The 16,512-nt window shown below is 35.9% G+C and overlaps 1 protein-coding gene across 2 annotated transcripts in view; it reads left to right on the top strand.

Annotated features, from left to right (window-relative positions):
- Positions 1–16,512, top strand: part of erfl1 (Ets2 repressor factor like 1) — a 50,868-nt gene that overhangs the window by 30,916 nt on the left and 3,440 nt on the right. For both annotated transcript variants that reach the window (XM_026924779.3, XM_026924781.3), the window contains 4 exons: positions 9,295–9,371; positions 9,690–9,924; positions 13,318–13,504; positions 14,692–14,815. In XM_026924779.3, coding sequence (XP_026780580.1) covers positions 9,308–9,371; positions 9,690–9,924; positions 13,318–13,504; positions 14,692–14,815 — 610 coding nt within the window. In that variant the 5' untranslated portion in view covers positions 9,295–9,307. The remainder of the gene's footprint in view (positions 1–9,294; positions 9,372–9,689; positions 9,925–13,317; positions 13,505–14,691; positions 14,816–16,512) is intronic.

Below are 16,512 nucleotides of genomic sequence, written 5' to 3'. Positions count from 1 at the left end.
TGAACAAAAACTATTGTCCAGGCCCTGCTGACCTCAATTTTGGATCAAGATGGCAAGAGAAAAACATCTAGGTGACTGTGAGAGAGAAGAAGTAAACAGTCTTTACTGTCACATATCCTAGCATGTTAGGAAGCTGGGGTCAGAGCGCAGGGTCAGCCATGATATAAGACATGGGACAGAAAGGGTTAAGGGCCTTGGTAAAGGGCCCCACAGTCGCAGCTTGAACTTGCAGTGCCAAGGCTTGATCTCACGACCTTTTCATCACCAGAGCCTTAACCCCTGAGGCACCACAACATTATTGCAAGAGGATTCATTATTGGGACACGGAAAGCAGGAGCTTCATTAACAAAGACTGCCCAGCTGGCTGCGTTTGAATAGTGGCTAAAGTGATATCTTTAGGTAAGACATCAGTAAACAGGGTTGGAAATAGGAGTAGGAATAGATCCGATGCTTGTGCACTAGTGGGATATGTAAGAAAAAACTGAACATCAGCTGTTCTTAAGGGGACTGAAAATGTCATTGCAGGATGTAATCAGACAGACAGCAAGACAAATCTGATGACAGTTACACAGAGAGGGATATTATCATAGGGTTGCTGTGCATAAAGCCATCATTGCATAGATGAATATTTATTCTCTCTTCAGTGCTGCAAAAAATCTACATGGAGAAAATTAATATAGTCACCACATTTTTAACATCAGGATCCTGTACAGGTCTGAATACTTGCCACTTACACTGAGGGGGTCCAGTGGTTCAGTTCTGCAGCAGAAATGTTTTTGTTTTTATATTTTATACATGCATAAATTACATGCATACATTTGTATTTGTATATTAGTTTCTGTATATATATTAATGTCGCTGTCTATGCATTGAAGAAGGTTGGAGGTTGGGATGCTAGCTTGATGAGTATAACTGCACAAACCATTTTAGGTTTATATGAATCTCACAGTTTTATATATAAAAAAAAATATCAACAGCTGTACTGAATGTAGCGCCGCAGCGGTAATGCATAACCTGCATGTATATACAAACTGCTAGGCAATTAGCCCTGGAGTATATCAGGTGATGATACTGATACTGATACTAATGTCCATAATGTCCATAATAAGAGACCTTCAAATGCGTCATGTCACATCTCGACACGACGTGTTGGTGCGCGTGGGGGTGAAGTTTAAGGTCCGCTCGCCCGGCGCAGCCTGTTCCTTTTTCGCTTCCCCTCTCTCTTCCCTCTCGCGCGGGTTTTGATCTCTCAGTCGCGAGATCAAAGGCGCTCTCTGGCTATTAGTCAGCGCAAGCCATTGATCCCGCATCGATCGGCGCGAGACACAGCCGCCCCGTGAACAACGCGCGAGCCTCCCCAAAGCTCTCCCGCGCGGAAAGATAGAGCGAGGAGAGGGTGGGTGGAGGATGGGGTGTGTGTGTGTGTGTGTGTGTGTGTGTGTGTGTGTGTGTGTGTGTGTGGTGGTGGTGGTGGGGGGGGGGGGTGGTGGGGGGGGGGGGTGCGACTGGCTGGTGAGTGTGTGTGTGTGTGTGTGTGTGTGTGTGTGTGTGCGCGCGCGCGCGTGCGTGCGTGTGTATGTGTGTTTTTCTCTGACTCTGGTCGAACCAAGCTCGAGCTTTCTCTTTGCCGCGGGACATGAAACAATGAGGCTCGAGCCAGTTTTAATAAAGCGCGCTTTCCCCGCTTTCAACTCGGGCGCGAGGCGGACGAACCGGCAGCGGAGAGCGATCGATAATTAATGACGATGAATAATTTAACCCTATCGATTGATACTTTTTCTTCCTCTTTCCCCCTTCTTTTCCTTATATCTTAAGGCCCATGTTCTGTAAGATAGACTACTGGTACCGCATGCTCACGCGCTCCATCAGCTCCTGTTTAATTTGAGCTGCGCTCCATCTTTCTCAGCAGCTCTGCAGAACTTCACTTTTCCTTGCACTGTCAAGCTTATAATTTAATTACTCACTCATTTTTAAAATGAGGTTTAAGCGTATAGAGCTACATCATCTGAAAAGTTTGAAACACTGCATAGTTTAGGGCCTGACTATAAGTTCATGCACTGTAGACTACTTTTCCCTGTGTCTGGGGCTGGAGTGGTAACATCATGGGTGCATCTTATGTACCTTTAGTATGTATGTTTATACCTTTAAAATAGTTTAAGGTGCATAATTCAACCTTAAGGAGCTAAGGAAAGCTTTACTCTAAAATGAATCTGAGAAATAAAGGGTATAGGGTGCAATCCCGAGTCCGTCTTTTTCCCTCTGAGGTGCATGTGGTGTAACTTTAATGAGCTAACTTTAAATAACTGATTAAAGTTACAGCACATGCACCTTCCCAGGTAAAAAGATGTACCCCTGATGGTACCATCCTATCGACAAGGAAAAGTAAGGTCTGGTAACTTTATTTCTGAGAGTGTAAATGTAAATCCATGGGATCCAAACCAATACTGTGATTCTCAGTCAGACAAAGTTAAACTTGAATTAGAACTGACGTGAACCTACACTAAACCCTAGTTTAGGGTAATAGGTTACTTTATTTACACTGGCACTCTAGCAGCATGTACAAATTATATTGACTGCGTGTTTATGTGTGTAGCAGTATGTTTAGACGGATTCTGCTGAACTCCTGGGATACTGTTTCAATACTCTTTCATTTATCTTATGACAGAAACAAATGTTTTATGGGCTCAACATTTATTTTGAGACATTTTGCACTCTTTCAAAAGTCTCTTATTCCTCCACTTTTTCAAATGGTTAAAATGGATTCAAATAACAAATGCTAAATAAACTGAGTTTTTGCAACTATTAGAATCAGAATCAGAATCAGAATGAGCTTTATTGCCAGGTATGTTTACACATACGAGGAATTTGTTTTAGTGACAGAAGCTCCACAGTGCAACAGAATGACAGTGACAAGACAAGACACAGAAAATAAAAAGAATAATATACAAATATACAAATAGACAATGTACAAATAGCAAAAACACAATATGCAAAATAGACAATTTGTATGTACAGATTATGTGCAATTTTGTATGTACAGTTATGTTATGTGCAAATTTGAAAAGTAAATAACTATGTGTATTAAGTAAATAAATGTATGATAGTGTTGTGTGCCATGTTTTTGTCAAGTGTTAGTCAAGTATTAGGCTTAATATGCATTTTTTTTTTGCAGTTGTAAGTTCACTTTTTCAAAATTCTTGTTACAGAAGGGTACATCTTTGTAGTACACAAATACCTGTTGTAAATAAATATATAAATATATTTATTTACAACAGTAATATATATATATCTATACCTGAATTTCCCTTCGGGGATTAATAAAGTTTATCTTATCTTATCTTATATATATCTATATCTATATATATATATATATATATATATATATATATATATATATATATATATATATATATATACATATATATATACAGAGAGAGAGAGAGAGAGAGAGAGAGGTAGATAGATAGATAGATAGACATTAGGATTTAGAGATGCTATTTTGCTTATGGTAGAGCACAAATGACAATGATTACATAAATAATAAAAACTGTGTATAATTCATTCACTTTTTGGTCACATATATATATCACATATAACATGCTGTGCTGTTTAAAGAGCTTTGGAAAAAAGTTTTTCAAACACACGATAAAAAAATGCTTGTCTGATAACTTTCATGACATAGTACACCATAGTACAATGTCTTTCTTAAAAAAAAATAAAATAAATGTAATATGTAATATTGCCGAGCAATTTAATTGCAACTAAAAGTCAGGAAGGTTAGAGTTAGAGTTACGGTCAGGGCTTGCATTTGTCTTACGACTTTCGTTTTATAAAATTGAACAAAATCCAGCCACATCACCCTCGCTCAAACGAATGCTTCATGAGATCAGGTTGATACTCTAATGATGATGTACTGTGATTTTTGGCCAACTCCGCTTGTGTTTTCACATTTTGTCTGACATGTCCTCAGCTTCTATCTCCACAAACCCTCACTCCCTCCTACTCCTTCTCTTCATCACTTCTAACAAACACCACACCAGCCAGTCTCTCTGTTCTTCGACCCTGGGGCTGTGCAGAGGAGTGTCAGAGCAGACAAGAGAGGGAAAGGGATACATAAAAAGTGAGAGGGAGCAGAAGGAAGGAAGAGTGGAAAAGAGAGACAGAGAAAGAGAGAGAGAGAGAGATGCTACATTTTGATGGATTGCAGACAGAGAGTGCACAGAAACAGTTCAGGCCGAAACATAGAGATTGGACAGATATTGAGAATGTGCTTCATGTATTAGGCATCTTTACAAAGCTAGACTCATTACATTCCTCTTGTTATTATCTTTTCAGTCAAAACTATGTTCTCCTTCCATGTCATCATGCTACTGCGCACAAAGTGTCACCTATGTGTCACCGTTTCCCCCTCTCTTTTCCTTTCTTTTCAGTTTTTCTCCTGAACCACATTTGTCCCATCTTTGTTATTTGTATTATTGTACTATTGCATATACATGTTTTTCTTTCATTACAATTATTTGAATATTTGAATAAAACAATATTGTGTTTGACTAAACGTCAGGTCTGTAATTAACTTAAAATGGCTCTGAGTTGTCCTTATATTAACTTTTAATGTGTTAGGTTCATACATTGACACGCGACATAATAAAGTCTGTTGCAGTGTCACAGTGTCACTCGGTGGTAGAATAAAAATAAATCACCGCACCGGAGAAATGCTTTGTGTTTACTAATTAAATAATTTATGAAAATATATTGTTTATTATACTAATGCATCCATTTAATCTTTATATATTGTTCAGTAATTAGTAATAGCATTGATCAAAACCAATCAACTGCAAAATATATTTAAAAAAAACTTAATATCGTGTTTAAATATATACGGTATTTAAAATACAAATGCCTGGAGATTCTTCTAACGGCAAGAGTGTGGGCACAAGTAGGAATATACAGAGAAAGATTAACATTTTATTATACAAATACAAATATTTTGTTTCATATTTACAAAAAATACATTTGAAAATACTCATATTTTATTTGGTAACTCTCAAGTCATTTTTGTCATAGCAATCTTCAGAATAAAATGTGATTTTTTATGTACAGTAGAGAAATAAAGACAAACATATATTATATTTTATTGTATTATTGCTCTTAAAACTGACCAAGTAGTACACAAGGGTTCATGTTATTATTTGTTGCCAAATAAAACCAAGTATTTACTTTTGTATTTTTACATTACATATATATATAATATACATAAATTACTAAATTACAATTGACATAAAACCTTAATGCTTACTTCCACCCGTTGGTAGGGTTTTTTTTAATTTCATTTTATGTATTTAATTAATTTTTTGTCATTGGGAACTTTTTGCCAGGGTATTGTTGTCCAAGGAGCAAACTGATACTAGTGTTTTGATCATTTATTTTAGACATGCTTACATTTTGCAACTTTTTCCACTTTTTTAGATGTTAAAATTGTTTAAAATCATAAAGAAGAGTGTGCTGACTAAATAAAATTTTGTTATAGCAGCTTCGAAACTAGACTGGTTACAACATGGTATAAAACTTAAATCTTAAATAAAAACGTAAAAATCATTCATATTTTGGTCGATATAAAGTACTGTGTTGTTTAAATAGCTTTGATAACTCAAAAAAAAATGTGTAGCAATTTTAATTAATTAATAATAAATATTTTATAGTTTAATAATTGCTCCTTATTGTTAAACTATAGCTATGCCTATCTACACCAGAACCCTGGTTGTAGATAGTATTGATACTGTTTTATTATATGTTTTATAATATGTAATTGTACTGCGCATTTCCATGCAATGTGCTAGTGTGTTTGTTGTTGTACATCACTGTGTATCTCCATATCTAGAAGTGTGTAAGGAGATGTATTCCCAGGGCTGATAGTTATAATGTTTCTGGGGGTGATGGGAGGAACTTGAAAGCCCTGTGCTGCCCAAATCAAAACTAACAAGGAAATGATGGGGGCTCCTTTATCTCTTCACCTGCCTGGGGGAAAAGGAGGGGGGTAAGAGAGGGAGATTGGGCAAAAGTAGTGGGGGGTGGACTGGCTTCCTCTTTGATTTGTAAAAAATGCATTACCTCCGAAATCAAACGGAAAATTACTGAGTGGGAGTGAGAGAGGAAGAGAGAGAGAGAGAGAGAGAGACAGAGAGAGAGAGATGTGGTGTGTTAAGTTTGTGGCCGAGGTGGTAGAAATGTAAAAATTCCTTGCTCATGTAAAAGTCTATAAAATGCTTTAAGTTAAAGTACAGCTTCATTTTGTACTCAAATTGGAGTATAAAACTATCAAACTCTCAAATGTGTCATTTTTGAGAAAGTACAAGAGCGCATCAAAAATAGGACAAATACTATAGCTCAAATCAATCAGTGCCTCTGGTTATCAAAGGTATATTAGTGTATATTAGTGGTATATTAGGCCAGATAGCGCTTTCCTCTGAATGTGTTAAGCTGCCCTGTGACGCAGTATGAGCAGCAGTTTGAAAATACGCACTTTGTTGGCTTCATGAATCCAGGAGGAAGCATGTGTTAGCCTTCACCCTCCTCTTATTATAAACTGTCTTATTATAAGGGAGAGCTGGCTGGTAGGTGGGAATTAGCAGATGAGCAACATTGAGAGAATTTTTCTTTTTGATTATTGAGTTCCCAATTAGTTTTAAAATACAGTATGAACAGTGAGTCAACCATAATTCCTTTCAACCTTCTTTAAACATATTTTGAGATTTTTTTGGTGCTTCCCAATATGACGATAAGTGCCAGTGCCAGTACAGAAAGATGACCAAACAGTACTTTCAGTAAATAAAGAAAAACTATTGAACAGTTCTGGAAGTCCAGGATGTAGGCATAGATGTGTAAGTTTACCATATCAAGAGAAAATTACACCAGAATAAACTCACATGGTTCATGATGTAGACTAGAAGCCTGAAGAACAGAAAAGGCCAAGGTACTTCAGTAGGAAGTACAAAAAGAGCATGTAGAATTCTGGGATAAGATAATGAGACAAGAGGTGAATATAAACCTGTACCACAGTTAAGGAAAAAGGAAAAAAGCAAACATGCTACACAACTATCCTAATCAACCTGTCTGCCAATCAAACTGTCTTATTTTTCTTCATAATGATGATGTGATCTAACCGTGGTGATCATTTGAAGTTGTGTCTCATGATGATTGGACTTTTCAGTGGTTGGCTCAAGACCTAAGGAACAGGTTAGAATAAGAACAAGAGGAGAAATAGCATTTTTATGTATAGATGTATGGATACGTAGACAGTATAGATTTAACTGATTTAGAAAAGGGCTGTTAATAAGGATAATATGAACCTGGGTCAGATTTTTTTCTACTGATTTCAAGACATGGGACCCTAAGAATTATAATAATAATTTAAAAATTCATCTCAATGAATCATTCTTAGATTATTCTCAGCAAATGGTAATAATAAACTGTAGTTTTAAGAACATTTCCAAGCAATGATTAACATGTTCTATACAGTACATATGTAGCTATTTATTTCTTATAACAACATGCACTCACCTCGGTTCATTCCTTCGTTCGTCTTAATTAACTGCTTTATCTTGGTCAAGAATGCAGTGGATCGGTCCACACTCTCATTCACACCTATGGGAATTTACCGTAATCAGTCCAAATTTGGAAAGTTTTTGGGAGATGTGAGGAAACTAGAGAACCTAGATGAAGCCCACATGAAGATGGAGAGAACATATGAAACTCCATATGGTTAGTAACCCAAGTCTGGTTTGATTCACGGACCCTGGAGCTGTGAGGTGGCACCAGCATGTTGCTGGATAAATATATTGTATATAAGATATATTTATATAGAAGATATAAATATTACATAACAAAGTAATCAACAAAGTGGAATATTAACAATTGGAACATTTATATTTCTTTTATATTAATAGCTTTATTCCATTTGTAAGGCTTTGGATTAAATTAATTAGCATTAATTGGCTGTCAGGAGAAGGAAAGTGTGTGTGTGTGTGTGTCTGTGTGTGTGTCAGAAGAAAAAAAAATAGAGAGTGGAATGGAAGATGAATTCCAAAAAAGAACAGAGATCAGAGAGCAAGAAGAGATAGTAGAGAGGGAGCAAGTAACTGAGTAACTGGACAGTTCTAAGACTAAAGGCAAGAGAGACAGAGAGAGACAGAGGGAGAGAGCGAGAGAGCGAGAGAGAGAGTGTGTGTGTATGTGTGTGTGCACATGCATTGAGTGCGTGAAAGAGAGAAGTGCCTGGAGTTAGCAATAATAATTTATACAAACACACCTTAATAATTCACGTTCCATTTCAATGCTGGAGGGAAGATCCAAAATTCACAGAGCATAATTAAATAGAGTAGTAGAAGAGACGAGGGAAGGGAGAGGGAGAGAGGACTGAGGCAGTGAGGGAGAGACCAGCATTAAAGGTACCGTGTACTGATGTGTTTTTCTTCCACCCCAGCATTGTAAAACAACCTTTATAATATTGTGACATCCAGAGTAAGAATTTCCCCAGTCATACAGTTATTGTTGCTCTGAGAATTCTTCTGATCCCAATACAACAGTATGCCTTTAATATATTTTTTTAAATATTCCACCTTGAAAATACATGTGTTAAATAACCATCTGGAATAATATCTGATATTCCTGTCGATAAAACATGATAATAGGTTATTAGATTAATAGGTTAATAGATTATAACGAGGATTGCAATTCATTTACTCGCCTTTAATAACAGTTTAATTACTTTTAATTTAGTAATATTTATCCTTTTAACAATTTAAAAATTCTTTGAAAATCTTTAGCATAAAATTTTCTTTTTTATGCCTTGCATATATAGACTAAAAGCACCTCTAAAACATGTGAAGCTGATTGGATGAACAGCCTAACAGGTTGGTCCCATTTCATAGCTATGGATATATGAGAGGATCTTTGGACTACATCGCTTTGTAATGTAATGCTCAGTGATCTGACACCTGTCTATTGGGGGTTAGCCTTCAGCACGAATATTTAAACATAGCTATCAAATGAATATGCTCGGAGTGTTTCAAAAGCCACAGGAATGACATTTCATGATTCAGAACAATGGGTACCGAGCCACGAGTACGGCAGCTGTGAAAAGTATGTTGTATAAAATCATATGTTACTGCTGAAATGACAGATTCTGCAGTACATGATGATTTTGTATTACAGGATTTGGCTTATGCTACTTATCATGAGTTTAGTTATTACATAGTAAATGTGTGTGTGTGTGTGTGTGTGTGTGTGTGTGTACAGGTGCAGTGGAAGCATGGACTGTAACTGTGTTAGTGACCTGCTCCTCACTCCACCTGTCCCAGCCCTCTGGACACCAGGTGAGCAAAAAATACCCTCTGATCACACTTCTCTACCTTTAAAGTTATTGATGGTTAGAGTGGTCAAAATGTTTATTATAGCATTATAAATAAAATGTAATTGTAGTAATTGCAGTATTGAAATCAGAACTGACGATATTGCTTAATATGCCTATTATGCTTACTACTGAATGCTTGTTTTAGAGCAAAGTCTTAGGGGTTTGTACCCAACCCCTATGTGCATATGTGACTTTAGACAGCTCTGCCCCTTAGCAAGCATTAAAAAAACCAACAGGTCTGATCCATGTCCTCTACCTTTCCTTCCCTTGCTTTCCTCAGGCTTTGCCTTTCCAGACTGGGCCTATAAGCCAGAGTCTAGCCCTGGCTCCAGGCAGATCCAGCTGTGGCATTTCATCCTGGAGCTGCTCCAGAAGGAGGAATACCAGGGGGTGATTGCCTGGCAGGGAGACTATGGCGAATTTGTGATCAAAGACCCGGATGAAGTGGCGAGACTTTGGGGGATTCGCAAGTGCAAGCCTCACATGAACTACGACAAGCTTAGCCGTGCACTAAGGTGGGCTTTCTTCGTGTGTAAGTTTAATGTGTGTGTATAGAGAGAATTTTGTCTAGAAACTTTGAGTACTTCACATAACTTTTACTACATACACTGACTGGCCACTTTAATAGGAATACCTGTACTCTGCTCATTCATGCAAGTATATTGAGTATATCAGCTCCTGATAATTTTCAGCTCCTGGTATCTTCATGCACAACAGTCTGTAGAGTTTACATAGAATGGTACACAAAAAAAAAAATCCAGTGAGTCTGGGTTTCATGGGCAGAAACATCTTGTTGATAGGGGGGATCAGAGGAAAATGGCCAGACTGCTTCAAGCTGACAGAAAGTCTACATTAACTCAAATAACCACACTTTACAACCTCGGTGAGCAGAAAAGCATGTCAGAACACACAAAAGGCTGAACCTTTAGGCTACAACAGCAGAAGACAACGTCAGGAATCTGAGGCTATGATGGGCACAGGCTGACCGAAAGTGGACAGTTGAAAAATGGAATAAGAGCAGCTGATGTTTTTCCAATCTTAAAATTTCCAGTTTCAGTGAGTCTGTACATATTATGTGCCTCCTATACTGAAGTGTTACCTAGTGTTAGCTAATGAGCATGTTAGTAATCACAATTAACTACAATTAACTTTATATATATATATATATATATATATATATATATATATATATATATATATATATATATATATATATATAACAGATTGGATTTTTTCACTAAAGTATAATATGGACACAGCACATGAACACAAAACAACTCAACTTCAAGGCTACCGCCTCTGACAAACAAAAGTTTGTTGACAGTTGTCTCCATTGCTAACAGGATATCAGAATCGCATCAGTAATGAGTGTTAGCCAATAGCCAGAATGGTATCATACTGAAAAAGGAAAAAGTGTATCTTTACATAAAAGGTGCATTTGTAATTGTAGCAAGGCAGTAAGGATGGAGCCGAAGGTTTTTCTCAGACATTATTAGTGATAACAAAGGGAACCCTTGTTCTTTGCTGTCAGATCAATTTTTAAATTCACTGACTGCTTCACTAATATTTTGCTCATTATCTACGATCATTTTTATCAGAACATCAATATACTCCCTGCTTGCTAGAGAAAAAATCACATTATAAAAAATTATAAAATAATCTCTCATGAACTGTATCTAGTTCCAGCATCACGGATCAGTCATTCTCGTTTAGTCAAGTTTATTAACAGCTTTATAAAAACATACATCCTTCCATAGATATTTAGTATCTGGTTTATCTTTTTGTATTGTAAAATACTATTTTACTTCATTAAAGGTTCTTAATGTAAGGTCCTTACATAAAGACAAGCAAACAAAGAACTGAATGGGTGGATAACTGATTCCCTAGTTGTTTCTCCAGGATAGCAGGCTGCATATGACAGCAAATTATCCTCAGTAACAACAAAAGAAAGTTTCAGTACTTTGTTTCATGGGAGTTAACCATTAACTAAGGATAGATCCTTAGTTAGTTTCCTTTTTCATTCACCAGGAAACAGATTTGCTCACTAGCAGCAATTATTTCTTAGTAGTAAGGTATGGAAATTAGAACTACTATTTGTAATCCATAAATATGTAATATATGGCAATGTTCCTTTTTTGGGACGTTACAATTCAATCTCAGCAGAATTGGATATGTCTGGAGACAGCTATTGCTAAGCTACTCATAGTAAAATGTGATAAAAATGACAACAAATACCCAAATTAAGGTCATGTTTGGTGATAACAGATGTAACAGGAATTTCAAAAATGGAGTTACAGTTTCCACTGTATTATTGGAACACAAATCAAGGGCCCAAAAGCCAGTCAGCAGTCTGCTTACAACATCACATGATAACTTTATATGCCATGTAACCCTGCACTACGGTGTAAGGGTTTAATTACTGCAAATCGCAATAATATTTTAATCACATTATTAAGAAGATTGCTCTCCTTAATTTGAACTTAACCTAGGTGTCTAACACTTTTACAAGACACTGGAGTAAGTATTTTGTCATTCTTTATGTATAGAAGAAAGCCTTTGCTTAGATATTTATTTTAAAATTTGCTACTTTCCAAAGAATGCGTATATTTTAAATAGCTTCGGCAAAAGAATATGTCAGTAGGAATACTTAGTATGTCAGATTGAGCCTTATAGCATGTTTATTATTTGTTCTGTAAACCTTTAATACACTAAACCAAACTTTTGATGGGCTTGGAGCAGGAATTATGAAGTATTTTGCATATCAAACCAACCCCAATCTTTTTCTCACATATTTAAATTGTTTCCCAGATAATTCCATCTTTCAGCCGTCTTTCTTCCTATTCTCTCCAACCCTAACCCACCACCCCCACCCCCTCCCTCTGCTCTGTCTTTAATAGACACTGTCATGGCTGCTAATTGTTATGAATTGGTGCAGGCCATAATTGGCCTCTTTGATTAGCCTATTCTAATTGCTCAATTAAGGGACAGTGCTCAATTGCCATGCAAGCAAAGCGTACAAATCACTGGTGTGGCAGGTTGCATTATGTGCATTTGTGTAACCTACTGAGCTGAATAGAAGGAACCCAACCATAAATTGCTTTGAAATTTGAGAAGGAATATAGCAGGGCAGGGTAGCTGAAACCAAAGACATGAACTTTTTTTTTTTATGTAATATACTGAATATGCAACTTGAATATACCTGAATATATTATTCTGAATATATATTATATGTATTGCTTTTACTCTCTTTAGCAGAAAGTTGTGTCACATTATTTTAGACCTAAAGTTTGCACATCAACATAGTGGGAAGAAAATCAGCATTGCTATAATGCTGATATAATGGATGTTACTTTACTTGCTGTCACTCAGACTCTGGCCTAGTTTCTCAAAAGCACTATAATGTTTATATTTTCTAGAGAGCATGTTTAAGATGGTTACTGTATGTTTGTTAAAAAAAAAAAATACTGCATGTTTAAAAATCTCCAAAAAAGTACTGTATGTTTAAAAATCTCCATTCTTTGAAACAAGCAGGATTTTGAAATCCAATGGTTCATCATGACGTCATATATATTATCACATAATGTCATATATAATATTGGTCATGTATGGCAAAAATTAACCCATTCCTCAGAGTAAAACTAAACGTGTATTTTCCTGCCTGATCATTTTTCGATAAAGCTCTTATTTTTGAAAAGTCAGCAGTATTTTTAGCTCATATAGAAAACATTTTGATTCTAGGCTTATTGTTTCACTTTATTATTTTTTTATTACTAACATTTGTTTCTGCTTTTTTACTCTGCTATGTAATAAAGTGTACAGTATTCTACATTCTCTTCTTCTCTCCTCTCATTTTCCTGATAATTATCTCTCTTAATTCTGTACTCTGCTTACTCTCTGTCATGCTCCAGGTACTACTACAACAAGCGCATTTTGCACAAAACTAAAGGAAAGCGGTTCACCTACAAATTTAACTTCAGTAAGGTGGTTCTAGTGAACTACCCGCTGTTAGACATGGCCAGCTCTCCTTTCCTGCTAGCCCAGAACCACTTCAACGGAGGGGCAGCTACAGCAGACTGCACTCCCGTGACCCCGGAGGTATGTGAGAATTGGTGGATGACCTATGCTTAAACCTATACTTCCCTATATTCCTAAAATAAGTACTATATATGTAAATGGGAATTCAATCAAGGTACAATTCTTATCCATTTGCTGTATTTGTATATGTATGTATATGCATGTTATAATGCAAATATGTCTATACAGTGTATATCTATATATAGTGCAGTATGCAGATTAAAGAGTGTTATAGAAAATAAAACCAAACTCTTATAGGGTTGCTTTATTGCCTGATAATCATCAGTGGTTAATCATAACCATATGATGAATCACTGTACATCCAAAAAAACACTTAAGAACACTTAAGAACAACTTAGCACACCACATATGGACTTTGTGAACAGAATTGGCCAAATATAAGGTGTAAGTAATTGGGTCATAAAGAGCTTAGAGATGAGTGGCTAGGCTGGTGATGCCAATCACTGATAGCAGGGGAACTGACCAGAGATATATCAACCTATCAGAATATTACACAGCTAAACTATTTACATTTAGACTGTTAGACTAACAACTGTTAGAACAACTGTTAGAAATAAATGGTTAGGTGATTTAAAATTTTAACTTCGAACTGACTTTAATTATGTTTTTTCATGATTCATCAACTATATCACATTATGAGCCTGTATCCAGTCATGTAATTTGCAACTAACAATTTATACAACTTTTTGAATAGGGACATTGTGTGAAAATGATCTAGAAAATGGAGTCAGATAGAGAGAAGGAATAAAGGGAGGGGGGAGCGCTGAAGTAAGGTGAAGGAGAAAGAAGAGAGAAAAGTCAAAGAGGGTGTTAAGGGCCTTAAAACCAAAGAAGATATTATCCCTGCCATCTCGTTCTCACCTTGGCTGGTGTATTCATTGATGGTATTGATTTAAAAAAAAAGGAATATAAGAAATTAAAGAAGAAAGAGAATATTAGATCGGTTCACCAATGAATACGGGATAGTCGCGCCGAAGTGAGAAGTGACAGATCGTGACTTGATCACTGGATGGTGGTGTTAAAAAAAGTTTCTGCTGTGACTCTAACTAATACTAGGAACTGTAGAAGAGTTAATGAAGAAAAGAACTCTTCTACATTTGATTTCTTCCTTTTCTTTTTTCCTTGCTTTCCTTCACCTGTTCTCATGCGTCCTTTTTGTTCATTCCTTTTTACTTTTAACCTCTCAGGCCTTGCAGTCTTTATTCCCTCGGTTGCCTGATTCTGGCCGTGGAACTGCTCTGTTTGACCGTGCCACAGGAGCCCCAGAGGGCGATAAGCTCAGATTGGACACTTTTCCATTCCTTGGTTCAGGTGAGTGAGAAACACGCAAGAAGAAAATGATGGACAGTGGAGAGAAGAGTGGGACGGACTAAAATTTTTTAACAATATGAAGCCTGTATCATTATGAACATACAAATACATAAACATACAAATCATTATGAATATACATATAATATTTTTGTAATTAGTTAATGCATTTATAGCAGTTTTACAATCTCTAATAACATTTTATAGAGTAATAATAATAATAATAATAATAATAATAATAATATGCTAAATTTATATTGTGCCTTTCTCAAACCCTAGGCCACTTTGCAATTTAGGAGAAAAAATTACCAATATATCTTTATGTATGTACATATCCTGTTATTAAATATATCTACAATATAATTTATAAAAAATTAAGTTTAAAGAATTTTACAATTTATAATCATGAGTAACATAAAATATCATTCACCCTAATTATAGTATTCAGTTATTACATCATAAATATTATTAATTGAATATAATTCTTATAAATATTAAGTTAATATTGAGTTAATTATAGTACAGTTTTTCTAAAAAGTTTATAAAATGCCTAAGCACAGACACCAAACCATAATATAATATAAAATAATTATAAGTGTAAGAGACACTTATAATCACAATTATAATGACTTTGTCAGATTTTTTTTCTTCCAACAAAAATGATTTTTTGTTTTTATGTGTAAAAGTAAGTAATTACCAAAATAAAATTATAGCTGAGGAATCACAAAGGCCAAATTAAAATCAGCTTCTTCAAATCAAGCTCAGATTCCACTGGTGGTCTGTCCGATCAAAGATCTTTTCCTTTCCCCTATGTTCAGAGGTGAGTTGGTCTGTGTGTGTATCCGATCTCCTCCTTCTCCCCGCTTGCTCACAGAAGCTCTAATTTATACACATTTGATTAGATGAAACATGCTGGACATGAACTTACTTAATTCATTATAAACTCAAATAACTGATTATATTTGATTAATATGATTCTTATTGAACAGCAATTTTAATTACTTATTTCTCAGTCTTATCTCAATCTTATGTAAGCACAGATATAAAACTTCATATGGATGTAATAGAATTTTTATCTTTATCTCCTAAATATATGGCTTAGAAATGAACGGAAATCTGTGGAGGGATTTTGCCTTTTTTCTTTAAGCTGACCTGATACCTGATGCAAAGTGTAAAGGAATTTCAGTGGAGGCGTTGTAAGAAATGCTACCACTTCAAACCCCACTTCTCATTTTAGCCTGTAACTTTTCATACAATATGACTTGTGCAATTTTTTATGTTGTTCCGTGAGGTGTGGGAATCAGTTATGGAAGTACAAGAACTAAAAATCTAAAATAAACATCGGCGCTGGAAGAGGAGGTGCTGTTTCAGTCATTAGGTAGAATCGTATCCTGATTCGATCCAAGGCATTCGTTTGTCATGTTAATGTTAGTTTACATTTGCATTTTAGTAGACGTATTTGAATTTCAAAGGATACATTTCAGCATATCCTCTGTGAGAGGTCATAAAACTGTCAGTGTGTGTACACTCCTTTGTCTCTAGTCCATATGTGCTTTAAAGTATCAGTGCATCAGAATGTGTGTGTTGGTGTGGAGCACGTGTGTGTTTTTGTGTGTATGTGTACATACCTCTCCACCCCAACTTGCCCCCCTTACTTTGTTTGTCCTCAGGTCCTATTCCTTCCTCCTCCCCTTTTTACC

This window comes from Pangasianodon hypophthalmus, chromosome 22, assembly GCF_027358585.1.
Source record: "Pangasianodon hypophthalmus isolate fPanHyp1 chromosome 22, fPanHyp1.pri, whole genome shotgun sequence".
Lineage (NCBI taxonomy): Eukaryota > Metazoa > Chordata > Actinopteri > Siluriformes > Pangasiidae > Pangasianodon > Pangasianodon hypophthalmus.
The sequence above is the reverse complement of the archived record's forward strand: the minus strand, read 5'-3'. Positions and strand labels throughout refer to the sequence as shown.